The following is a 27911-nucleotide window of genomic DNA, read 5'->3' on the forward strand; positions in this document are numbered from 1 at the left end:
CATTTTGTGAGAAACCACGTTCTCCATCTTCATAATCTGTTAGCTGGGAATTCAGACACGTAGGTAGTACGTTTGCAAGTACACAAAAAGAAGTATTGCTCAAAAAATGTTTTCTTTCCTACTTTTTTTAATTACACATTTACATAACAGATTTGAATGTATTTGTCCTCTATACAAAATCTTATAAATGGCCTACATTTTCTCAGAGAAATGTGATTGTGAAGAACCATACCCCCCAAAATATGGAACACTGTACTGGAACAATTCCTTATGTGCAGGCCCTGTGCATTTTTGCTTATGGCTCATTATTGAGATATTTTTACTGTAAAGAAATATTTCTCTTGGCCTACTTTCCAGAGTGCGTCATGGTGCTACACACTGCATATCAGCAGTAGCAAAAGAAGTCATTTCCTCTTTCTCAAATCTTCTCAGAGAGACACTCAACCAGGAGCTCAAGTGAGATGCTCTGAAATGTCCAGCATTGAAGATGGTAGCTTATTTGGGTGCTGGGATGGAAGAATCAACCTTCTTTTAGACCTCAGGTGTATTTGAACTTGAGGATTTTAAAGCCAGGTTTTTATATGTTCTGTTCATGGTAACGCTAGGTGTTATCTTGATGCAGTGCATTCCTCAAACAGGATCTGGATGGTGGAATAGTCAAGTACAAGCCACCCTTTGCACAGATTGCAAAACCAAACAATGAAGCAGATGGCTGGTGAAAATATCATTCCACCTGCAGGTCTTGGGTTGCCTCTCACATTATCTGGTACGGGATGGGTTCCTGCAGTTTACGCTTCAGAAGAAATCCTCCCACAGTGAGAACAGCAGCTACCATCACCACAGCGGTCACAGCCAGAGGAACATGGGAGCTGGCAGCCGGCGCTGAGCTCTGAGACTCCTCTTTCGCCCGGATGTCAGAGCCCAGCTCTGTGCACGAAAGAGAAACAGAGGCTTACGTTTGTTTTCCTGAGCCAGTTAATCTCAAAGGTAATAAGGCAAAGAGAACTGGAATTAAAATGCTGCAATCTAGATCTGATCGGAAACCAAATTGCTTTATTGCACATTGTTTCACGAATGATTTGGTGGCCATGCCAAACAAGTAAAGATTATGGCAAGAAATTAAAAAGCAACTAAGAGTTTGTAATGATTACACTCTAAGACCGTAAGATTTTTGTTTTCTGATAGTGGGAACAGCAGCTACAGGACACTGGGAAACAACATTTCCAAGGGGACCTACAGATTGGTTGCTAATAAATAAGAGACATGCCAATCAGGCACAGACAGCACTGAAAAAATAACATAAATCCTGCAGGGAGACAAGTTACATCTCATCCCTCTTCCCACAGAACTGAATCAATTGCCATTTGACATGTGGCAGAACAAATAAGGGATCTAAACTATGATAGAGAGAAAATAGCTTGTAAACCTTATAAAACAATTTTATAAAAAGTAAAATAATAATAATAATCCCCCATAAGAATTATAGCAGAGTTGTGAATAAATCAGCAAGGGTATATTTCAGAGCTGGATTTCATGTCTGAACTGACACGCAAATGTACAGTAATATACAGAGCCTCATGTAATTTAAGTTATTTAAACTTACCAACGTTCCTGTTCTGAGCGTGAGCTTCCCGAAGCTGAACAGGTCCAATAACAACATTCACTTTTCCCTGGGAAGAGCCTGTATTCCTCTTGAACCTACTAACACAGCCTTGATAGCAGCGGGAAGAGTAGTCATTGTACCTGCACACCACCAGCTCACACTGCAGGTAAACTGACGGGTGTCGATTAACAAACGAAAAAGCATTAAATGAAAACCGAGCAACACCACTGTATGGTGAAGAGTAAGAAGAGTAGGTGGGATCCTTAACACACCTGGAAAGATAGAAAGTGAACAGATTAGCTATTGCAAATAGAAACACTATTACGCTATCTCTGTGCAATGTGTTTAAAGTTCAAATATAAAACCAGAAGGTAAGGGTATAAAAGAACTCTAAAGGATTAAAAAAAAAAAAAAAAAAGAGTATTTTTAGCAAGGAGAGAAAATAAGAGACAAAAATGAGTAATAGTTACAGTGATTTCTACCACAATAACATGTACAGCACAGAAATTTCATCGCTCAGCAAAGTTCACGTAAACACGAATAACTGAAAAATAACTAGTGGTTCTACTGGTTTCTGCATTTCAGGTACAGGTGAGGACCTGTTTTGCATTTGCAAACAGGATTACCTGTTTGCAAAGAGGATCCTCAAGATTATTGCAGAAAGAGAAAGGGCCATTTTCTACTCTGGAATGACAAAACTAGCTCTAATACACATCTTTTTTTGGGAAATAAACATGCTCTTTAATCCTTTGATGTTTGTAGAGTACCTTGCTTGAGGAATCTTGACACCTGACAGAGATCTCCAGATGTTTCACAGAGCAAGTTGCTAGATTAACTTTCCTGTCAATGAGTTTTCCTTCCTGACAATTAACTAGCCTTAAAAGGTACCTAACTTAGATGCTAGTCATTCTGGTTTAATTTAACCACCGTGCAAAAAGATCAAATAATCCACTCACAACTGTTACCCTAGAATATTTCAAAATTGTCATTAGTTATCTTTGTGTGTCAAAAAAATTCCGTTGTACTCATTTCCCTAGGATTTTAAGTCATCTCATTCTTAGTTTATTTTATCCTGCAGTTATATCCCAACACACCTGACATTTAAAAATGAATATTATTGATTTGGGATTCAGTAAATACATTTGCTTTTGACACAGTTCCTTGTCACGTAGATAAAAATCAACTGGAAAGTGATGAGAATCTGTTTGTCCTATCTCCCTGGTGAGTGTCCTGCTCACAAAGCTAGACATTCTGCTTGATGAATATGTATTTTTAGGGACAAGATAAAAAGAAGCCCTCCATAAGAGGAAAACCTTCCTAATAGTCACATGAAGTGCAAAAGGGAGGATGCTCACCCAGCAGGCAGGAGGCACTGTGTCACTTCATTAGCCTGTCGCAAGACCGACTTCCAGCTTAGTAGTAGGTTACTCCACCACAAAGGTTACTGGTGTGAACACCCTCCCAGGAGGCAGAGAAATTAAAATCCCACCAAGCACAGAAGGGAAATAAACTAGCATGAGCCTTTCGTTCCTGGGACAAAAAGGGACACTGAGAGACACACTTTTATGCTCCTAGCTCCCTGTCGGTTTTGCATTCTTTATGAGTCCACAACTTTTCCATTTCAAATCAAAAGGCACATTTTCTATCAAATTAAGCAAAATGTTTTAGATTTTTAGAATAGTAAGAAAAGGCTGAGGAATTTCTCTACTTTTTGAACTGTTTTGTGTTCTAGTTACGATGCTGTAAAACTCTAATACTGAGGTATGGAAACGTAAAGTCATTGACATCCTTACATTTTATGTATCTATTTCAGAAACAAATTCAGACCTCTGTTTCTACACTGTCTCCTCGAGTGAAATCTCAGGGCTTGACTGCAACTTCTGGATGGCATTTCTTTGTTATATTATGTTTTATTCAGGCTTTGACAAAAAGTCTTTCTTAGAAATGTATTTGTGTTGAGAATTGCAACAAATGTACACTGGCCCTAAATCACCACTTTCATAAGTGAAGCTTTCAGAACTATGCATAGATAGATGCTTTTAAAATACTTCTTTAGAAATTTCTTACCCACTTCTGATCAATTCATAGGCCAGTGTTCTAAAATTGCTAGGATCAGGTGATGCCACGCATGTGTCCACAAACACTACCAGATTTGGGTCAGAGCTGTAAAGGGAAGCTTGAAGGAACAAATTCTGATTCAGGTCAACATAGTATGGAAAGTCATGCACTGGCCACAGGAAAGATGAGGAATTGTAGAATGTCAAGTTCACATCATATCTGCCGTACTGGATTTCACTGACATTAATGATGTCATCAGCAATGTACATTACTTGCACCCAGGTGTTCTGGAGCATTTTGCAGTTGATGTACAAGTGAAGGTCCTTTTGCCTCTTGATGATGTAACCAGGAGCAGGCACTTTTATCACATTGGAGTAGATGATCGTTTCATTGTTGCCCTATTTGACATGTTAGATAAGTACAAAGTTATCACATGTAGTCATGTTCACAACCTGTACTATAAACTTCAGTATGTGTCAGGTCCTAGTATTGTCAGAAAGAACATGTCATACTCAAAAGTTTCAAGCATCTTGGGTGGGACAGTTCACTTTTAACTCTCTCTCTCATACTTCTTTTTCTAGAACATCACTGAAACAGATACAGGAATTACTTAAAACTTGGGAAGGATAAGTAGGAGTGTTTAAAAAACCTTAGACTCCAGAAACACGTTTCTTTTCCGTGTTTTAATACCTGTGGGCTACAACACCCTTTGCGATTCATGACAATTTTCCCAATTCCTATTAAGTTTCCCAGTCTTGGAGAGTTCTCCAAAATATTTTGACACCAACCTGTCTACGTGTACCACAGCCATTGTATGGAATGTTGAATATAACCTCAGTCGATGTAATTGTTGGTCTACAATGAGAGTCAGACAAGCTGATGTTTGATACCGAGTAGCCCTGTGATTGGAGATAGTGTCTGTCTACAGCTGCGCGCATGTAGGTTGGCAAGCACACAAGGGCTAGGGAAGAAAAGATGAATTATTAGTGATTTTAGGTACTTGATAATGCTTGCATGTTACAAAAAATGCAATAGCTACTACCATTTAGGGGAGAATATTCATAAGCCCAACCACTTATTTTTACACCTTAGACATGAATAAGCAATACTCTCTAACAAACTTCAGTTGACCTTTAGTTAGTCTCCTGACAAAAATATGTAGTTTACAATAGGTTTTTGCTGAGACTTTGAGCCTGTATCACCACTCACACAAAAATGCTAAGAAATGGAAGGTTTTCCTGAATAGGAAAACCAAAGGCTGTTGTGGAAGGTGTAGGGCTAAATGTACACAGTGGCTTGCAGAAACACTACTTGGGTGGGAGGGGAACCTGAAACCATCTTCATGATGGTTCACTGAGTCCATGACATGAAAAGCAATGATCCCAAGGAGCGTTTGGCCTTTGGTAGAGAGAGAGACATCTGATGACAGGGACCTACTGGCAACATGCAGCAGGCAGTTATAAAGACAACAGAACAAAACGTGATGGCCATTGTTTGTGCCTGGGAAGGTTGTGAGTGTGCATTAGAATAAACTTTCTCACTGGGACTGCAGGACAATACTGGAACAGGTCACCCAGAGAAATCGTGGCTTTGAAGATTTCATCCTTAGAACATTTCTAGAGACTCAGCTAGACAAATTCATTATGGACTTGATCTGGTATTGGCAATAGCTCTGCATTGAATAGTTGGACTAGGAAGTCTCCGAAGGTGCTTTCTAAACAGTATTTCTATGATTCTATGAAGATCTGTCCACAAAGGTATAAAAATATATGAATAATGAGGTGAGAAGAAGAAAGATTAATTTAGACTGGCCATCTTAGAAAATGTCTAAAGGCAATTGATTTGATACTTGAAGGATTTTTAAAATGAAAAAGTAACTATTGTATGAAAGTGATTGGTCAATAACCAGTTATGAAATTCAAGTAGGAATGTCATCTATGTACAAGTTTTTCAATAACATTAACAAATACTTATTTAGCAAAAAAAAAAAAAAAAAATCAGGGTATAAAATCTTCCGAGCAAAGAAAACATTAGAAACAGAATGGAAAATTACTGGTGTTCTGGTCTGCTGGAAAGGACTGATACTCAGCATGAAACCCTCTGTTGGAATATCTGGAGTCACTGTGAAATCTGACAGTCATAAAGTTTGAGGATGATGTGTATGTGAGATCAGAACTAGAACAAATTCTTCCAAGCAGAGGAGAAGTATTGGGTGGCCCGTCATAGATTTCAATATAGTCATTCTGGCATCCACCTTGCAACCTGAGGAAGAAACATGAATATACAGTAAAATGCATTTGGAAAACTTTGGGGTTTAAGTGCTGAACAAACAATAAAATAAGATAATGCACTCAAACAATTCCCATGTAATATTTATAATTCACTTATAAGCATGGGAAATGTGCTTGGGAACTGTGGTTGTAGTTGAGATTTGGGACCCACTTATTGCCCAAGCAGGAAGTGGTTTACTTACTGAATGCTTCCAAATGTGAGCATAATGCGGAAATTATTCATTACTTGTATTTGCCACAAACAATCTGCATTATCTGGATAATTCAAAGGATAAGAAGGACTCTGAAGTGTTCCGGAGGAATTAAAAAGTAAGCCACCACAAATATATTTTCTAGCTGGAAAAAAAAAACAAACAACCCAAAAAAACCCTTATATATGTGATTCATTTAGACTTGCTTCTGATTAGTTGAAAATACATTTTATGTATCCAAACAATAGGAACATCAGCCTAAAATTGAGAGAAAACAAACAGTTGTGCTCTTCTCACTCAGGCTACAAGTGTGATGACCTCTTCAGAGAAATCTGACTCTCTCAATGTTTTTGCATGTGGTAGGCTTAAGGCATATATATCTATGAGAGAAAGAAACAGGTGATGGCCCAAATAAAGAAGGAGAGGAGAGGAGAGGAGAGGAGAGGAGAGGAGAGGAGAGAGAAGATTTTCAAAAAATCTATACAGTCTGAAATCCAGCCCCAGCAACAAAATCAGACAGACATAGGGAAACAGTATGTAGGATTTAAAGAGCCAGTACCAATAACGATTTTTTGCAAAAGTAATACAATGTGCAAATAATAAAAAAACAACTTATAAAATACTACTAAATACACCTGCAAACTAATGCATTCAAAACATTAAAAGACGAGACCCACCTAGAGTAGTCGATGGTGGAGTGGGAACAGTGGTCGTGGCATCTGTTAGGGGAGGAAGAGAAAGAGGCAAGTGAGGACCTTGTGGATGAAGGAGCACGGCCGGGTTTTCTGCCAGCACTGGGAATGCTGGTGCCACCCTGCCACGTGGGCGATGGAGAGCTTGGGGGTCTCATCTCATCCAGGGTGGTCTCGCATGGTGGCAGCAGGGAACAACACAAGCCTTGAACACATCTCCAACGCATACCTAAGTGTGGCCACCAAGGGCCACGGGTTGAAAGCGTGCCTGTATTTAGGAAGGAAAAGCAACGGTACCTGAGCACACCACACTGGCATCTTCACTGTGGGCACAGTTGTGGACACCCCAGCCACCGTGGCTGCACTGGAAGAGGGAGGACTCACTCCCTGTGCAGTGCACATCGTCCAGGTAGATATCACCAGAGCCCTGTCCAAAGTGGGCACTTGATGGTGCAGAAACAGCAAAGCCGCATCCCAGCTGCCTGCACACGACCTGGGCATCGTTCAGGTCCCAGCTGTCATCACAGACGGTGCCCCGGCCCCCATAGTGGTAAATCTCTACGCGCCCCTCGCACCGGTTCGAGCCGTTCACCAGGCTCAGGGAGGCACCTTGGAAAGGAGAAGACAGGGCAACTTGGGAAAACTGTCCAGCATGCAAGCACCTTCCCTTGCCGGGGCACTGGCAACGCTCTACGAGTTGCAGGCCACCAGGGCTGTCACCCTCGGCTTGCTTAGGCTGTGCGTTTCCCTGGCTCTGCTCTCCCATGGGGAAGACCAAACGCCACCCGGTCAGCCACTACCTGGCACCGCCTAAAGCGGTGGCCATGAAAACCATGACAGATTCAGACCCACCTGGAGGAACGGATGGCGTGAAGCTGGCTGTGGTCGTGCTTGTGGCATCTGTTAGGGGAGGAAGAGAAAGAGGCAAGTGAGGACCTTGTGGATGAAGGAGCACGGCCGGGTTTTCTGCCAGCACTGGGAATGCTGGTGCCACCCTGCCACGTGGGCGATGGAGAGCTTGGGGGTCTCATCTCATCCAGGGTGGTCTCGCATGGTGGCAGCAGGGAACAACACAAGCCTTGAACACATCTCCAACGCATACCTAAGTGTGGCCACCAAGGGCCACGGGTTGAAAGCGTGCCTGTATTTAGGAAGGAAAAGCAACGGTACCTGAGCACACCACACTGGCATCTTCACTGTGGGCACAGTTGTGGACACCCCAGCCACCGTGGCTGCACTGGAAGAGGGAGGACTCACTCCCTGTGCAGTGCACATCGTCCAGGTAGATATCACCAGAGCCCTGTCCAAAGTGGGCACTTGATGGTGCAGAAACAGCAAAGCCGCATCCCAGCTGCCTGCACACGACCTGGGCATCGTTCAGGTCCCAGCTGTCATCACAGACGGTGCCCCGGCCCCCATAGTGGTAAATCTCTACGCGCCCCTCGCACCGGTTCCTGCCGTTCACCAGGCTCAGGGAGGCACCTTGGAAAGGAGAAGACAGGGCAACTTGGGAAAACTGTCCAGCATGCAAGCACCTTCCCTTGCCGGGGCACTGGCAACGCTCTACGAGTTGCAGGCCACCAGGGCTGTCACCCTCGGCTTGCTTAGGCTGTGCGTTTCCCTGGCTCTGCTCTCCCATGGGGAAGACCAAACGCCACCCGGTCAGCCACTACCTGGCACCGCCTAAAGCGGTGGCCATGAAAACCATGACAGATTCAGACCCACCTGGAGGAACGGATGGCGTGAAGCTGGCTGTGGTCGTGCTTGTGGCATCTGTTAGGGGAGGAAGAGAAAGAGGCAAGTGAGGACCTTGTGGATGAAGGAGCACGGCCGGGTTTTCTGCCAGCACTGGGAATGCTGGTGCCACCCTGCCACGTGGGCGATGGAGAGCTTGGGGGTCTCATCTCATCCAGGGTGGTCTCGCATGGTGGCAGCAGGGAACAACACAAGCCTTGAACACATCTCCAACGCATACCTAAGTGTGGCCACCAAGGGCCACGGGTTGAAAGCGTGCCTGTATTTAGGAAGGAAAAGCAACGGTACCTGAGCACACCACACTGGCATCTTCACTGTGGGCACAGTTGTGGACACCCCAGCCACCGTGGCTGCACTGGAAGAGGGAGGACTCACTCCCTGTGCAGTGCACATCGTCCAGGTAGATATCACCAGAGCCCTGTCCAAAGTGGGCACTTGATGGTGCAGAAACAGCAAAGCCGCATCCCAGCTGCCTGCACACGACCTGGGCATCGTTCAGGTCCCAGCTGTCATCACAGACGGTGCCCCGGCCCCCATAGTGGTAAATCTCTACGCGCCCCTCGCACCGGTTCCTGCCGTTCACCAGGCTCAGGGAGGCACCTTGGAAAGGAGAAGACAGGGCAACTTGGGAAAACTGTCCAGCATGCAAGCACCTTCCCTTGCCGGGGCACTGGCAACGCTCTACGAGTTGCAGGCCACCAGGGCTGTCACCCTCGGCTTGCTTAGGCTGTGCGTTTCCCTGGCTCTGCTCTCCCATGGGGAAGACCAAACGCCACCCGGTCAGCCACTACCTGGCACCGCCTAAAGCGGTGGCCATGAAAACCATGACAGATTCAGACCCACCTGGAGGAACGGATGGCGTGAAGCTGGCTGTGGTCGTGCTTGTGGCATCTGTTAGGGGAGGAAGAGAAAGAGGCAAGTGAGGACCTTGTGGATGAAGGAGCACGGCCGGGTTTTCTGCCAGCACTGGGAATGCTGGTGCCACCCTGCCACGTGGGCGATGGAGAGCTTGGGGGTCTCATCTCATCCAGGGTGGTCTCGCATGGTGGCAGCAGGGAACAACACAAGCCTTGAACACATCTCCAACGCATACCTAAGTGTGGCCACCAAGGGCCACGGGTTGAAAGCGTGCCTGTATTTAGGAAGGAAAAGCAACGGTACCTGAGCACACCACACTGGCATCTTCACTGTGGGCACAGTTGTGGACACCCCAGCCACCGTGGCTGCACTGGAAGAGGGAGGACTCACTCCCTGTGCAGTGCACATCGTCCAGGTAGATATCACCAGAGCCCTGTCCAAAGTGGGCACTTGATGGTGCAGAAACAGCAAAGCCGCATCCCAGCTGCCTGCACACGACCTGGGCATCGTTCAGGTCCCAGCTGTCATCACAGACGGTGCCCCGGCCCCCATAGTGGTAAATCTCTACGCGCCCCTCGCACCGGTTCGAGCCGTTCACCAGGCTCAGGGAGGCACCTTGGAAAGGAGAAGACAGGGCAACTTGGGAAAACTGTCCAGCATGCAAGCACCTTCCCTTGCCGGGGCACTGGCAACGCTCTACGAGTTGCAGGCCACCAGGGCTGTCACCCTCGGCTTGCTTAGGCTGTGCGTTTCCCTGGCTCTGCTCTCCCATGGGGAAGACCAAACGCCACCCGGTCAGCCACTACCTGGCACCGCCTAAAGCGGTGGCCATGAAAACCATGACAGATTCAGACCCACCTGGAGGAACGGATGGCGTGAAGCTGGCTGTGGTCGTGCTTGTGGCATCTGTTAGGGGAGGAAGAGAAAGAGGCAAGTGAGGACCTTGTGGATGAAGGAGCACGGCCGGGTTTTCTGCCAGCACTGGGAATGCTGGTGCCACCCTGCCACGTGGGCGATGGAGAGCTTGGGGGTCTCATCTCATCCAGGGTGGTCTCGCATGGTGGCAGCAGGGAACAACACAAGCCTTGAACACATCTCCAACGCATACCTAAGTGTGGCCACCAAGGGCCACGGGTTGAAAGCGTGCCTGTATTTAGGAAGGAAAAGCAACGGTACCTGAGCACACCACACTGGCATCTTCACTGTGGGCACAGTTGTGGACACCCCAGCCACCGTGGCTGCACTGGAAGAGGGAGGACTCACTCCCTGTGCAGTGCACATCGTCCAGGTAGATATCACCAGAGCCCTGTCCAAAGTGGGCACTTGATGGTGCAGAAACAGCAAAGCCGCATCCCAGCTGCCTGCACACGACCTGGGCATCGTTCAGGTCCCAGCTGTCATCACAGACGGTGCCCCGGCCCCCATAGTGGTAAATCTCTACGCGCCCCTCGCACCGGTTCGAGCCGTTCACCAGGCTCAGGGAGGCACCTTGGAAAGGAGAAGACAGGGCAACTTGGGAAAACTGTCCAGCATGCAAGCACCTTCCCTTGCCGGGGCACTGGCAACGCTCTACGAGTTGCAGGCCACCAGGGCTGTCACCCTCGGCTTGCTTAGGCTGTGCGTTTCCCTGGCTCTGCTCTCCCATGGGGAAGACCAAACGCCACCCGGTCAGCCACTACCTGGCACCGCCTAAAGCGGTGGCCATGAAAACCATGACAGATTCAGACCCACCTGGAGGAACGGATGGCGTGAAGCTGGCTGTGGTCGTGCTTGTGGCATCTGTTAGGGGAGGAAGAGAAAGAGGCAAGTGAGGACCTTGTGGATGAAGGAGCACGGCCGGGTTTTCTGCCAGCACTGGGAATGCTGGTGCCACCCTGCCACGTGGGCGATGGAGAGCTTGGGGGTCTCATCTCATCCAGGGTGGTCTCGCATGGTGGCAGCAGGGAACAACACAAGCCTTGAACACATCTCCAACGCATACCTAAGTGTGGCCACCAAGGGCCACGGGTTGAAAGCGTGCCTGTATTTAGGAAGGAAAAGCAACGGTACCTGAGCACACCACACTGGCATCTTCACTGTGGGCACAGTTGTGGACACCCCAGCCACCGTGGCTGCACTGGAAGAGGGAGGACTCACTCCCTGTGCAGTGCACATCGTCCAGGTAGATATCACCAGAGCCCTGTCCAAAGTGGGCACTTGATGGTGCAGAAACAGCAAAGCCGCATCCCAGCTGCCTGCACACGACCTGGGCATCGTTCAGGTCCCAGCTGTCATCACAGACGGTGCCCCGGCCCCCATAGTGGTAAATCTCTACGCGCCCCTCGCACCGGTTCGAGCCGTTCACCAGGCTCAGGGAGGCACCTTGGAAAGGAGAAGACAGGGCAACTTGGGAAAACTGTCCAGCATGCAAGCACCTTCCCTTGCCGGGGCACTGGCAACGCTCTACGAGTTGCAGGCCACCAGGGCTGTCACCCTCGGCTTGCTTAGGCTGTGCGTTTCCCTGGCTCTGCTCTCCCATGGGGAAGACCAAACGCCACCCGGTCAGCCACTACCTGGCACCGCCTAAAGCGGTGGCCATGAAAACCATGACAGATTCAGACCCACCTGGAGGAACGGATGGCGTGAAGCTGGCTGTGGTCGTGCTTGTGGCATCTGTTAGGGGAGGAAGAGAAAGAGGCAAGTGAGGACCTTGTGGATGAAGGAGCACGGCCGGGTTTTCTGCCAGCACTGGGAATGCTGGTGCCACCCTGCCACGTGGGCGATGGAGAGCTTGGGGGTCTCATCTCATCCAGGGTGGTCTCGCATGGTGGCAGCAGGGAACAACACAAGCCTTGAACACATCTCCAACGCATACCTAAGTGTGGCCACCAAGGGCCACGGGTTGAAAGCGTGCCTGTATTTAGGAAGGAAAAGCAACGGTACCTGAGCACACCACACTGGCATCTTCACTGTGGGCACAGTTGTGGACACCCCAGCCACCGTGGCTGCACTGGAAGAGGGAGGACTCACTCCCTGTGCAGTGCACATCGTCCAGGTAGATATCACCAGAGCCCTGTCCAAAGTGGGCACTTGATGGTGCAGAAACAGCAAAGCCGCATCCCAGCTGCCTGCACACGACCTGGGCATCGTTCAGGTCCCAGCTGTCATCACAGACGGTGCCCCGGCCCCCATAGTGGTAAATCTCTACGCGCCCCTCGCACCGGTTCGAGCCGTTCACCAGGCTCAGGGAGGCACCTTGGAAAGGAGAAGACAGGGCAACTTGGGAAAACTGTCCAGCATGCAAGCACCTTCCCTTGCCGGGGCACTGGCAACGCTCTACGAGTTGCAGGCCACCAGGGCTGTCACCCTCGGCTTGCTTAGGCTGTGCGTTTCCCTGGCTCTGCTCTCCCATGGGGAAGACCAAACGCCACCCGGTCAGCCACTACCTGGCACCGCCTAAAGCGGTGGCCATGAAAACCATGACAGATTCAGACCCACCTGGAGGAACGGATGGCGTGAAGCTGGCTGTGGTCGTGCTTGTGGCATCTGTTAGGGGAGGAAGAGAAAGAGGCAAGTGAGGACCTTGTGGATGAAGGAGCACGGCCGGGTTTTCTGCCAGCACTGGGAATGCTGGTGCCACCCTGCCACGTGGGCGATGGAGAGCTTGGGGGTCTCATCTCATCCAGGGTGGTCTCGCATGGTGGCAGCAGGGAACAACACAAGCCTTGAACACATCTCCAACGCATACCTAAGTGTGGCCACCAAGGGCCACGGGTTGAAAGCGTGCCTGTATTTAGGAAGGAAAAGCAACGGTACCTGAGCACACCACACTGGCATCTTCACTGTGGGCACAGTTGTGGACACCCCAGCCACCGTGGCTGCACTGGAAGAGGGAGGACTCACTCCCTGTGCAGTGCACATCGTCCAGGTAGATATCACCAGAGCCCTGTCCAAAGTGGGCACTTGATGGTGCAGAAACAGCAAAGCCGCATCCCAGCTGCCTGCACACGACCTGGGCATCGTTCAGGTCCCAGCTGTCATCACAGACGGTGCCCCGGCCCCCATAGTGGTAAATCTCTACGCGCCCCTCGCACCGGTTCGAGCCGTTCACCAGGCTCAGGGAGGCACCTTGGAAAGGAGAAGACAGGGCAACTTGGGAAAACTGTCCAGCATGCAAGCACCTTCCCTTGCCGGGGCACTGGCAACGCTCTACGAGTTGCAGGCCACCAGGGCTGTCACCCTCGGCTTGCTTAGGCTGTGCGTTTCCCTGGCTCTGCTCTCCCATGGGGAAGACCAAACGCCACCCGGTCAGCCACTACCTGGCACCGCCTAAAGCGGTGGCCATGAAAACCATGACAGATTCAGACCCACCTGGAGGAACGGATGGCGTGAAGCTGGCTGTGGTCGTGCTTGTGGCATCTGTTAGGGGAGGAAGAGAAAGAGGCAAGTGAGGACCTTGTGGATGAAGGAGCACGGCCGGGTTTTCTGCCAGCACTGGGAATGCTGGTGCCACCCTGCCACGTGGGCGATGGAGAGCTTGGGGGTCTCATCTCATCCAGGGTGGTCTCGCATGGTGGCAGCAGGGAACAACACAAGCCTTGAACACATCTCCAACGCATACCTAAGTGTGGCCACCAAGGGCCACGGGTTGAAAGCGTGCCTGTATTTAGGAAGGAAAAGCAACGGTACCTGAGCACACCACACTGGCATCTTCACTGTGGGCACAGTTGTGGACACCCCAGCCACCGTGGCTGCACTGGAAGAGGGAGGACTCACTCCCTGTGCAGTGCACATCGTCCAGGTAGATATCACCAGAGCCCTGTCCAAAGTGGGCACTTGATGGTGCAGAAACAGCAAAGCCGCATCCCAGCTGCCTGCACACGACCTGGGCATCGTTCAGGTCCCAGCTGTCATCACAGACGGTGCCCCGGCCCCCATAGTGGTAAATCTCTACGCGCCCCTCGCACCGGTTCCTGCCGTTCACCAGGCTCAGGGAGGCACCTTGGAAAGGAGAAGACAGGGCAACTTGGGAAAACTGTCCAGCATGCAAGCACCTTCCCTTGCCGGGGCACTGGCAACGCTCTACGAGTTGCAGGCCACCAGGGCTGTCACCCTCGGCTTGCTTAGGCTGTGCGTTTCCCTGGCTCTGCTCTCCCATGGGGAAGACCAAACGCCACCCGGTCAGCCACTACCTGGCACCGCCTAAAGCGGTGGCCATGAAAACCATGACAGATTCAGACCCACCTGGAGGAACGGATGGCGTGAAGCTGGCTGTGGTCGTGCTTGTGGCATCTGTTAGGGGAGGAAGAGAAAGAGGCAAGTGAGGACCTTGTGGATGAAGGAACACGGCCGGGTTTTCTGCCAGCACTGGGAATGCTGGTGCCACCCTGCCACGTGGGCGATGGAGAGCTTGGGGGTCTCATCTCATCCAGGGTGGTCTCGCATGGTGGCAGCAGGGAACAACACAAGCCTTGAACACATCTCCAACGCATACCTAAGTGTGGCCACCAAGGGCCACGGGTTGAAAGCGTGCCTGTATTTAGGAAGGAAAAGCAACGGTACCTGAGCACACCACACTGGCATCTTCACTGTGGGCACAGTTGTGGACACCCCAGCCACCGTGGCTGCACTGGAAGAGGGAGGACTCACTCCCTGTGCAGTGCACGTCGTCCAGGTAGATATCACCAGAGCCCTGTCCAAAGTGGGCACTTGATGGTGCAGAAACAGCAAAGCCGCATCCCAGCTGCCTGCACACGACCTGGGCATCGTTCAGGTCCCAGCTGTCATCACAGACGGTGCCCCGGCCCCCATAGTGGTAAATCTCTACGCGCCCCTCGCACCGGTTCGAGCCGTTCACCAGGCTCAGGGAGGCACCTTGGAAAGGAGAAGACAGGGCAACTTGGGAAAACTGTCCAGCATGCAAGCACCTTCCCTTGCCGGGGCACTGGCAACGCTCTACGAGTTGCAGGCCACCAGGGCTGTCACCCTCGGCTTGCTTAGGCTGTGCGTTTCCCTGGCTCTGCTCTCCCATGGGGAAGACCAAACGCCACCCGGTCAGCCACTACCTGGCACCGCCTAAAGCGGTGGCCATGAAAACCATGACAGATTCAGACCCACCTGGAGGAACGGATGGCGTGAAGCTGGCTGTGGTCGTGCTTGTGGCATCTGTTAGGGGAGGAAGAGAAAGAGGCAAGTGAGGACCTTGTGGATGAAGGAGCACGGCCGGGTTTTCTGCCAGCACTGGGAATGCTGGTGCCACCCTGCCACGTGGGCGATGGAGAGCTTGGGGGTCTCATCTCATCCAGGGTGGTCTCGCATGGTGGCAGCAGGGAACAACACAAGCCTTGAACACATCTCCAACGCATACCTAAGTGTGGCCACCAAGGGCCACGGGTTGAAAGCGTGCCTGTATTTAGGAAGGAAAAGCAACGGTACCTGAGCACACCACACTGGCATCTTCACTGTGGGCACAGTTGTGGACACCCCAGCCACCGTGGCTGCACTGGAAGAGGGAGGACTCACTCCCTGTGCAGTGCACATCGTCCAGGTAGATATCACCAGAGCCCTGTCCAAAGTGGGCACTTGATGGTGCAGAAACAGCAAAGCCGCATCCCAGCTGCCTGCACACGACCTGGGCATCGTTCAGGTCCCAGCTGTCATCACAGACGGTGCCCCGGCCCCCATAGTGGTAAATCTCTACGCGCCCCTCGCACCGGTTCCTGCCGTTCACCAGGCTCAGGGAGGCACCTTGGAAAGGAGAAGACAGGGCAACTTGGGAAAACTGTCCAGCATGCAAGCACCTTCCCTTGCCGGGGCACTGGCAACGCTCTACGAGTTGCAGGCCACCAGGGCTGTCACCCTCGGCTTGCTTAGGCTGTGCGTTTCCCTGGCTCTGCTCTCCCATGGGGAAGACCAAACGCCACCCGGTCAGCCACTACCTGGCACCGCCTAAAGCGGTGGCCATGAAAACCATGACAGATTCAGACCCACCTGGAGGAACGGATGGCGTGAAGCTGGCTGTGGTCGTGCTTGTGGCATCTGTTAGGGGAGGAAGAGAAAGAGGCAAGTGAGGACCTTGTGGATGAAGGAGCACGGCCGGGTTTTCTGCCAGCACTGGGAATGCTGGTGCCACCCTGCCACGTGGGCGATGGAGAGCTTGGGGGTCTCATCTCATCCAGGGTGGTCTCGCATGGTGGCAGCAGGGAACAACACAAGCCTTGAACACATCTCCAACGCATACCTAAGTGTGGCCACCAAGGGCCACGGGTTGAAAGCGTGCCTGTATTTAGGAAGGAAAAGCAACGGTACCTGAGCACACCACACTGGCATCTTCACTGTGGGCACAGTTGTGGACACCCCAGCCACCGTGGCTGCACTGGAAGAGGGAGGACTCACTCCCTGTGCAGTGCACATCGTCCAGGTAGATATCACCAGAGCCCTGTCCAAAGTGGGCACTTGATGGTGCAGAAACAGCAAAGCCGCATCCCAGCTGCCTGCACACGACCTGGGCATCGTTCAGGTCCCAGCTGTCATCACAGACGGTGCCCCGGCCCCCATAGTGGTAAATCTCTACGCGCCCCTCGCACCGGTTCGAGCCGTTCACCAGGCTCAGGGAGGCACCTTGGAAAGGAGAAGACAGGGCAACTTGGGAAAACTGTCCAGCATGCAAGCACCTTCCCTTGCCGGGGCACTGGCAACGCTCTACGAGTTGCAGGCCACCAGGGCTGTCACCCTCGGCTTGCTTAGGCTGTGCGTTTCCCTGGCTCTGCTCTCCCATGGGGAAGACCAAACGCCACCCGGTCAGCCACTACCTGGCACCGCCTAAAGCGGTGGCCATGAAAACCATGACAGATTCAGACCCACCTGGAGGAACGGATGGCGTGAAGCTGGCTGTGGTCGTGCTTGTGGCATCTGTTAGGGGAGGAAGAGAAAGAGGCAAGTGAGGACCTTGTGGATGAAGGAGCACGGCCGGGTTTTCTGCCAGCACTGGGAATGCTGGTGCCACCCTGCCACGTGGGCGATGGAGAGCTTGGGGGTCTCATCTCATCCAGGGTGGTCTCGCATGGTGGCAGCAGGGAACAACACAAGCCTTGAACACATCTCCAACGCATACCTAAGTGTGGCCACCAAGGGCCACGGGTTGAAAGCGTGCCTGTATTTAGGAAGGAAAAGCAACGGTACCTGAGCACACCACACTGGCATCTTCACTGTGGGCACAGTTGTGGACACCCCAGCCACCGTGGCTGCACTGGAAGAGGGAGGACTCACTCCCTGTGCAGTGCACATCGTCCAGGTAGATATCACCAGAGCCCTGTCCAAAGTGGGCACTTGATGGTGCAGAAACAGCAAAGCCGCATCCCAGCTGCCTGCACACGACCTGGGCATCGTTCAGGTCCCAGCTGTCATCACAGACGGTGCCCCGGCCCCCATAGTGGTAAATCTCTACGCGCCCCTCGCACCGGTTCGAGCCGTTCACCAGGCTCAGGGAGGCACCTTGGAAAGGAGAAGACAGGGCAACTTGGGAAAACTGTCCAGCATGCAAGCACCTTCCCTTGCCGGGGCACTGGCAACGCTCTACGAGTTGCAGGCCACCAGGGCTGTCACCCTCGGCTTGCTTAGGCTGTGCGTTTCCCTGGCTCTGCTCTCCCATGGGGAAGACCAAACGCCACCCGGTCAGCCACTACCTGGCACCGCCTAAAGCGGTGGCCATGAAAACCATGACAGATTCAGACCCACCTGGAGGAACGGATGGCGTGAAGCTGGCTGTGGTCGTGCTTGTGGCATCTGTTAGGGGAGGAAGAGAAAGAGGCAAGTGAGGACCTTGTGGATGAAGGAGCACGGCCGGGTTTTCTGCCAGCACTGGGAATGCTGGTGCCACCCTGCCACGTGGGCGATGGAGAGCTTGGGGGTCTCATCTCATCCAGGGTGGTCTCGCATGGTGGCAGCAGGGAACAACACAAGCCTTGAACACATCTCCAACGCATACCTAAGTGTGGCCACCAAGGGCCACGGGTTGAAAGCGTGCCTGTATTTAGGAAGGAAAAGCAACGGTACCTGAGCACACCACACTGGCATCTTCACTGTGGGCACAGTTGTGGACACCCCAGCCACCGTGGCTGCACTGGAAGAGGGAGGACTCACTCCCTGTGCAGTGCACATCGTCCAGGTAGATATCACCAGAGCCCTGTCCAAAGTGGGCACTTGATGGTGCAGAAACAGCAAAGCCGCATCCCAGCTGCCTGCACACGACCTGGGCATCGTTCAGGTCCCAGCTGTCATCACAGACGGTGCCCCGGCCCCCATAGTGGTAAATCTCTACGCGCCCCTCGCACCGGTTCGAGCCGTTCACCAGGCTCAGGGAGGCACCTTGGAAAGGAGAAGACAGGGCAACTTGGGAAAACTGTCCAGCATGCAAGCACCTTCCCTTGCCGGGGCACTGGCAACGCTCTACGAGTTGCAGGCCACCAGGGCTGTCACCCTCGGCTTGCTTAGGCTGTGCGTTTCCCTGGCTCTGCTCTCCCATGGGGAAGACCAAACGCCACCCGGTCAGCCACTACCTGGCACCGCCTAAAGCGGTGGCCATGAAAACCATGACAGATTCAGACCCACCTGGAGGAACGGATGGCGTGAAGCTGGCTGTGGTCGTGCTTGTGGCATCTGTTAGGGGAGGAAGAGAAAGAGGCAAGTGAGGACCTTGTGGATGAAGGAACACGGCCGGGTTTTCTGCCAGCACTGGGAATGCTGGTGCCACCCTGCCACGTGGGCGATGGAGAGCTTGGGGGTCTCATCTCATCCAGGGTGGTCTCGCATGGTGGCAGCAGGGAACAACACAAGCCTTGAACACATCTCCAACGCATACCTAAGTGTGGCCACCAAGGGCCACGGGTTGAAAGCGTGCCTGTATTTAGGAAGGAAAAGCAACGGTACCTGAGCACACCACACTGGCATCTTCACTGTGGGCACAGTTGTGGACACCCCAGCCACCGTGGCTGCACTGGAAGAGGGAGGACTCACTCCCTGTGCAGTGCACATCGTCCAGGTAGATATCACCAGAGCCCTGTCCAAAGTGGGCACTTGATGGTGCAGAAACAGCAAAGCCGCATCCCAGCTGCCTGCACACGACCTGGGCATCGTTCAGGTCCCAGCTGTCATCACAGACGGTGCCCCGGCCCCCATAGTGGTAAATCTCTACGCGCCCCTCGCACCGGTTCCTGCCGTTCACCAGGCTCAGGGAGGCACCTTGGAAAGGAGAAGACAGGGCAACTTGGGAAAACTGTCCAGCATGCAAGCACCTTCCCTTGCCGGGGCACTGGCAACGCTCTACGAGTTGCAGGCCACCAGGGCTGTCACCCTCGGCTTGCTTAGGCTGTGCGTTTCCCTGGCTCTGCTCTCCCATGGGGAAGACCAAACGCCACCCGGTCAGCCACTACCTGGCACCGCCTAAAGCGGTGGCCATGAAAACCATGACAGATTCAGACCCACCTGGAGGAACGGATGGCGTGAAGCTGGCTGTGGTCGTGCTTGTGGCATCTGTTAGGGGAGGAAGAGAAAGAGGCAAGTGAGGACCTTGTGGATGAAGGAACACGGCCGGGTTTTCTGCCAGCACTGGGAATGCTGGTGCCACCCTGCCACGTGGGCGATGGAGAGCTTGGGGGTCTCATCTCATCCAGGGTGGTCTCGCATGGTGGCAGCAGGGAACAACACAAGCCTTGAACACATCTCCAACGCATACCTAAGTGTGGCCACCAAGGGCCACGGGTTGAAAGCGTGCCTGTATTTAGGAAGGAAAAGCAACGGTACCTGAGCACACCACACTGGCATCTTCACTGTGGGCACAGTTGTGGACACCCCAGCCACCGTGGCTGCACTGGAAGAGGGAGGACTCACTCCCTGTGCAGTGCACGTCGTCCAGGTAGATATCACCAGAGCCCTGTCCAAAGTGGGCACTTGATGGTGCAGAAACAGCAAAGCCGCATCCCAGCTGCCTGCACACGACCTGGGCATCGTTCAGGTCCCAGCTGTCATCACAGACGGTGCCCCGGCCCCCATAGTGGTAAATCTCTACGCGCCCCTCGCACCGGTTCGAGCCGTTCACCAGGCTCAGGGAGGCACCTTGGAAAGGAGAAGACAGGGCAACTTGGGAAAACTGTCCAGCATGCAAGCACCTTCCCTTGCCGGGGCACTGGCAACGCTCTACGAGTTGCAGGCCACCAGGGCTGTCACCCTCGGCTTGCTTAGGCTGTGCGTTTCCCTGGCTCTGCTCTCCCATGGGGAAGACCAAACGCCACCCGGTCAGCCACTACCTGGCACCGCCTAAAGCGGTGGCCATGAAAACCATGACAGATTCAGACCCACCTGGAGGAACGGATGGCGTGAAGCTGGCTGTGGTCGTGCTTGTGGCATCTGTTAGGGGAGGAAGAGAAAGAGGCAAGTGAGGACCTTGTGGATGAAGGAGCACGGCCGGGTTTTCTGCCAGCACTGGGAATGCTGGTGCCACCCTGCCACGTGGGCGATGGAGAGCTTGGGGGTCTCATCTCATCCAGGGTGGTCTCGCATGGTGGCAGCAGGGAACAACACAAGCCTTGAACACATCTCCAACGCATACCTAAGTGTGGCCACCAAGGGCCACGGGTTGAAAGCGTGCCTGTATTTAGGAAGGAAAAGCAACGGTACCTGAGCACACCACACTGGCATCTTCACTGTGGGCACAGTTGTGGACACCCCAGCCACCGTGGCTGCACTGGAAGAGGGAGGACTCACTCCCTGTGCAGTGCACATCGTCCAGGTAGATATCACCAGAGCCCTGTCCAAAGTGGGCACTTGATGGTGCAGAAACAGCAAAGCCGCATCCCAGCTGCCTGCACACGACCTGGGCATCGTTCAGGTCCCAGCTGTCATCACAGACGGTGCCCCGGCCCCCATAGTGGTAAATCTCTACGCGCCCCTCGCACCGGTTCCTGCCGTTCACCAGGCTCAGGGAGGCACCTTGGAAAGGAGAAGACAGGGCAACTTGGGAAAACTGTCCAGCATGCAAGCACCTTCCCTTGCCGGGGCACTGGCAACGCTCTACGAGTTGCAGGCCACCAGGGCTGTCACCCTCGGCTTGCTTAGGCTGTGCGTTTCCCTGGCTCTGCTCTCCCATGGGGAAGACCAAACGCCACCCGGTCAGCCACTACCTGGCACCGCCTAAAGCGGTGGCCATGAAAACCATGACAGATTCAGACCCACCTGGAGGAACGGATGGCGTGAAGCTGGCTGTGGTCGTGCTTGTGGCATCTGTTAGGGGAGGAAGAGAAAGAGGCAAGTGAGGACCTTGTGGATGAAGGAGCACGGCCGGGTTTTCTGCCAGCACTGGGAATGCTGGTGCCACCCTGCCACGTGGGCGATGGAGAGCTTGGGGGTCTCATCTCATCCAGGGTGGTCTCGCATGGTGGCAGCAGGGAACAACACAAGCCTTGAACACATCTCCAACGCATACCTAAGTGTGGCCACCAAGGGCCACGGGTTGAAAGCGTGCCTGTATTTAGGAAGGAAAAGCAACGGTACCTGAGCACACCACACTGGCATCTTCACTGTGGGCACAGTTGTGGACACCCCAGCCACCGTGGCTGCACTGGAAGAGGGAGGACTCACTCCCTGTGCAGTGCACGTCGTCCAGGTAGATATCACCAGAGCCCTGTCCAAAGTGGGCACTTGATGGTGCAGAAACAGCAAAGCCGCATCCCAGCTGCCTGCACACGACCTGGGCATCGTTCAGGTCCCAGCTGTCATCACAGACGGTGCCCCGGCCCCCATAGTGGTAAATCTCTACGCGCCCCTCGCACCGGTTCGAGCCGTTCACCAGGCTCAGGGAGGCACCTTGGAAAGGAGAAGACAGGGCAACTTGGGAAAACTGTCCAGCATGCAAGCACCTTCCCTTGCCGGGGCACTGGCAACGCTCTACGAGTTGCAGGCCACCAGGGCTGTCACCCTCGGCTTGCTTAGGCTGTGCGTTTCCCTGGCTCTGCTCTCCCATGGGGAAGACCAAACGCCACCCGGTCAGCCACTACCTGGCACCGCCTAAAGCGGTGGCCATGAAAACCATGACAGATTCAGACCCACCTGGAGGAACGGATGGCGTGAAGCTGGCTGTGGTCGTGCTTGTGGCATCTGTTAGGGGAGGAAGAGAAAGAGGCAAGTGAGGACCTTGTGGATGAAGGAGCACGGCCGGGTTTTCTGCCAGCACTGGGAATGCTGGTGCCACCCTGCCACGTGGGCGATGGAGAGCTTGGGGGTCTCATCTCATCCAGGGTGGTCTCGCATGGTGGCAGCAGGGAACAACACAAGCCTTGAACACATCTCCAACGCATACCTAAGTGTGGCCACCAAGGGCCACGGGTTGAAAGCGTGCCTGTATTTAGGAAGGAAAAGCAACGGTACCTGAGCACACCACACTGGCATCTTCACTGTGGGCACAGTTGTGGACACCCCAGCCACCGTGGCTGCACTGGAAGAGGGAGGACTCACTCCCTGTGCAGTGCACATCGTCCAGGTAGATATCACCAGAGCCCTGTCCAAAGTGGGCACTTGATGGTGCAGAAACAGCAAAGCCGCATCCCAGCTGCCTGCACACGACCTGGGCATCGTTCAGGTCCCAGCTGTCATCACAGACGGTGCCCCGGCCCCCATAGTGGTAAATCTCTACGCGCCCCTCGCACCGGTTCCTGCCGTTCACCAGGCTCAGGGAGGCACCTTGGAAAGGAGAAGACAGGGCAACTTGGGAAAACTGTCCAGCATGCAAGCACCTTCCCTTGCCGGGGCACTGGCAACGCTCTACGAGTTGCAGGCCACCAGGGCTGTCACCCTCGGCTTGCTTAGGCTGTGCGTTTCCCTGGCTCTGCTCTCCCATGGGGAAGACCAAACGCCACCCGGTCAGCCACTACCTGGCACCGCCTAAAGCGGTGGCCATGAAAACCATGACAGATTCAGACCCACCTGGAGGAACGGATGGCGTGAAGCTGGCTGTGGTCGTGCTTGTGGCATCTGTTAGGGGAGGAAGAGAAAGAGGCAAGTGAGGACCTTGTGGATGAAGGAGCACGGCCGGGTTTTCTGCCAGCACTGGGAATGCTGGTGCCACCCTGCCACGTGGGCGATGGAGAGCTTGGGGGTCTCATCTCATCCAGGGTGGTCTCGCATGGTGGCAGCAATGAAAATACAGTCTGTGAACACATACTGATAACATTTTCTCATCGGGGAGATAACTGCTTTTCTTTTTTTTTTTTCCCGATTTTTTTTAATTTTCTGATCCCCTGAAACTTGGAAGGTCAGGCTTGGCTGGGCTTTGAGCCATCTTCTGTTTCAAAATGTCTCTTCTCATTGGTGGAGTTCTATTAGTTGACCCCTAAAATTCCCTTCCTAGCTAACCACCTGTGATTCTATGATTTTGTGATTTTATAATTCTATGATTTTATAATTCTATGATTCTTGTAAAGCGGTGTTTTTAGAGGGTGACTAAATTTGACAACACCAGTGATAAACAAATTCAGACAATTATGTTTTCCCTAGAGACATGCATGTTTTGGGACGCAGTGCAATCCACCTTGGAGGTTTGATCTCTCCAGGTTTTTATGCCACATGTCCGATACACTCAAGGGCATGACACACAGACCCATGCCATGGCCTGGGTTGTGTGGTTCACAGCACCATGCTTCTACCTGTCCCACCTGCCACCGAGCAACTTCAGACCCCTGAGCTGGGCTATTAACTAGTACATCCAAAAAGTAACACATAGACAGAACACATGAAAAAGGCAGATGCACCTGGAGACATTGGCATGGTGACAGTTTGTGTCCCGACATTTGAAACTGTAAAGGGAAGAAGTGAAAGGAGGAAGTGAGGAACTTTCAGCTTCATAAAACTATATGTTGATTACCTGTCCCAGATCCATAAATTTCACTTGAGGCAATAGTTTTATAAATGACAAACAAAACAGTGGTGAGGAACTTGTTTCTAAAGAGACATACTCATTCCACATGGTGACTAGTCTGGCAGTAAACTGACACTCACAGCTGTGGACAATACAGACAAGAGGGGTGTGGTGGAGATTTGTTGAAAAATGAGTTTTAAGAAAAGGATGTGTTACATATTTTGCCCACTGATATGCATCCACTGAGGATATAGAGGCATCCTTTCCTCTAGGACACGTTAATAATCAGTTTTTAAAACTTCTTTATTAATCTGTTAAGAATAAAACTTTGCTGTTAATATTTGCCATGCTTCCCTGTCTTACCACTCTTAGGGTTATGAAAATCAAGGGACAGAGCCTATGCATTGTATGCATTCATAAGTGTGATGGTAATTCATTTGGCTCTGAAAAAATATATATCATAGAATCATAGAATGGTTTGGGTTGGAAGGGACCTTAAAGATCATCTAGTTCCAACCCCCTGCCATGGGCAGGGACACCCTCCACTAGCCCAGGTTGCCCAAATCCCCATCCAACCTGGTCTTAAACACTGCCAGGGATGGGGCATCCACAGCTCCTCTGGGCAACCTGTTCCAGTGCCTCACCACTCTAACAGGGAAGAATTTCTTTGTAACATCTAATCTAAATCGACCCTCCTTCAGCTTAAACCCATAATACATATAATACATATATAAATATGTAGACAGGAACAAGTGATGGTTGACCTGATTGTCAGAAATGGGTTTTTGTGGGTTTTGTTGTTTTGTCTTTTTTTTTTTTTCTTTCTCTTTGCTTTGATGACAAACATGTTGCTCCTTGCTGTGCAATTTGTCAAATAAATGCAAGACCGTTTCCAGCGCTAGGTCAGGTCAGCCATAACTTTGTGTAACCACAAGAAGTCTTGAAAAGCTCCAAGGATAGGGTTTCCCCAGCCTCTGTGGTAGACCTAAGCAGAGTGTTTATGTGAAATGTTTAAACGATTAAGGTATAAGGTAGCTCCCTTCTGTCAAACTCAATTGAATGTAGCTAATATATTCAAAAGACAGTGCTGCACCATAAGGTCAATCTGCATGAGAGAACATCTTACAAAGCACCATACAAGCACCACAGCAAAATGCACTCTTGTATACTAAAACTGTGGCGTAAAGTCATGGGAAACGAGAAGTAACTAGTGGTGCCATGTTCCACAAGGGCTTGGTAGCCTCCCAAAGGTGCACCCGAAGGCACAGGAGCAAAACGTGAAGTAAAGGAAGAGCAGCAGCCAAGCTCTGAAATGGATCAAAATTATCTTTTCAATTAAGACCATAAACAGAGGCAACGGAGGGCAAATCTGCCATATAGCAAACTGATTTTTCATAAATGTAGGTTTGGATAAATGCTCTGTCAGACTAAACAAGTAGTTTGGATTTTTGACTAATATTTTAATTTTCTGTAGTAATTCTTAGTGTGTATTTGTTAGCAATAATGGACAGAAGGTGCTGGGAGCTAAATAAACCAAGCATTGCACAGACTTACTGTCATCACAATAAACAGTCAAAATAGAGAAAGATGTGACTGTAGAATATTTGTGGTACTTCCTTTAAATCTGCACTTCTAATTTGAAATACCCACAGTATTTTTAGTTGTTGAACACGTTATTTATCTGTGATTTGTTATTTTTTTCTGCAAACTTAAATGCATAGAGAAAACCATGTAAAAAAGTATAAAGAAAACTTGCATAAGGCATTCATTTCATATCTAATAGGAAAAATATATTCATGATTTTCATTTAAAAATGAAATAGTGACATCCTTAGCCATGGTCCATGGTCTGATACAGCATTTTAGAAGTGCTGTGTATTTCTCAAGCCTTTTTTATTTTGAGTAGCACACACAAAATACTTGGTAATTCCCACACATTCAAAAAGTTACTTTATACAGTGAGACAGATATCAGATGTTAATGTAAAATGAACAGCAAACAGCAATCACTATATAAACTCCTCCTTCACTTCCAGGCTTGGTCATGTAAACTCTCTTGGGTTTCGTGATTAAAATATATATGCTTGTATTGGGGGAAATGTTTTGGAAAGCCAGAGTAACTTTCAGTGAGTAATGGTTCATGCCTTCTTCAAAATGGCAGAGCTTGATTTAAAACAAACTAAAAACCCCAGTGCTCCCTTCAACCCTCCCCAACTGAAGTGCTTCTCTTTAAGAAGTAATGTATAAGCCATGGGTTTGAGTTATGTTTATATAACATATAGTTTATTCAAATCATCCCTCATCCGAATAATACTCTAAGTCATTGTGGATGTGAGTTAGGCTGCCTACAAAAATTTCAAACTCTGGCTTGCATTTGGTGTTACTTTTTGGGCTTCTTTGTTCTATTATTTTGTTTATATAAATGTCTCTTATTCTGATTTTCTTGGCTTAGTTTTTGTTTCTCTGTTTTCTATTTTTATAATTCAAACATTTTTTACTGTCTTTTCGAAAGCAGGGGGCAAAATAAGCAATACACTCTAGATCCCTCATACCCCCAGGATATGATGGATGTTGTTTTCTTATTTATAGCTGCAAAGAACAGTGAGAAGAAATTCCTAGGAGGAGCATAACACTTCAGTTCTCTTCTCTGAAGGAGGAGTGATAGCTATGCTTTTTTTTTTTTTTTTTTGCCTTACTCTTACTCTTACAAGTGATTGTGCCTGAATTAAATCAGGGAAGTCACTGTGCCAAGGCGAAGTGAGGGGTTGGAAGGCATGATACAACTCAAGAGGTGATTGCAGGGAATAGTAAATCTATCAGAAAGTCCTCAGTGATAGTAGATATTCATTTCTGAAAAAACCCAACCCTGTTCTGATTTGCATGTGTAAATGTGCAGACTGGATTGTTACAGTATCCAGATTTTTATTCCACGTACATGAAAGTCTGAAGGGCGCAACTGTAAGCGATACGCACACCTCTGGGACATCGTGTTACTATATGGGATAGCAACTGTGTCTTACTATTGTGCTGCCATTAAATTACATAAAGTTAAATAAGTATTGGGTCGTTCCATGTCCATCTGCAAGGTTGAATTTGAAGTCTTTTAATGCAAATATGCATTGCAGCCAAAGAAACTATATTCCCTCTTAATTCCATACTGAAAACCACAGATTTATAGAAACAAAGTCCTTCAGTAGTATTTTCACACTTGTATTTTTTTAATTTGGTTTAAACTATGCTACAAGATGCTACTGCAAAACAGAGTAATATTAATTTCATTGCACTAAATTTACTTCAACATGAATAATAGTTAATCATGATATCAATTGGTTCATATTTTTAATAAGACAATATGATGCTATCTAATTGCAGTCTGTCTTACTTGTAATCTTTGCACAAAGTCGATTATACTAGCATGTAAGTTACATGTATGGAACCAATGTAGAGAAGTAAGACATCCCCTTTCTCCTACCTTTTTTGGAAGAATGTTCTTTAAAGATTTTAAGTGGTTTACCTGAGGTGGCATCCAGGAGAGCTGTTTTTAAGAGGAATAACCACAGCAAGTTCTTGGTTGTACCCAT

At 50.7% G+C, this 27911-nt stretch overlaps 1 protein-coding gene across 1 annotated transcript; it reads right to left on the reverse strand.

Annotated features, from left to right (window-relative positions):
* Positions 1-754: 754 nt before the first annotated feature.
* Positions 755-27911, reverse strand: DMBT1 (deleted in malignant brain tumors 1). The gene is given in 27 exon segments (XM_054831868.1): positions 755-927; positions 1604-1875; positions 3890-4059; positions 4450-4622; positions 7133-7444; positions 7688-7735; positions 8006-8317; positions 8561-8608; positions 8879-9190; positions 9382-9391; positions 9747-10066; positions 10616-10936; positions 11498-11809; positions 12371-12682; positions 13244-13555; positions 14117-14428; positions 14990-15301; positions 15863-16174; positions 16736-17081; positions 17604-17920; positions 18425-18793; positions 19355-19690; positions 20228-20563; positions 21101-21412; positions 21974-22319; positions 22842-23158; positions 27845-27911. Coding segments are annotated over 27 exon segments (7089 nt in total).

This window comes from Grus americana, chromosome 7 (genome assembly GCF_028858705.1).
Source record: "Grus americana isolate bGruAme1 chromosome 7, bGruAme1.mat, whole genome shotgun sequence".
Taxonomy (NCBI): Eukaryota; Metazoa; Chordata; class Aves; order Gruiformes; family Gruidae; genus Grus; species Grus americana.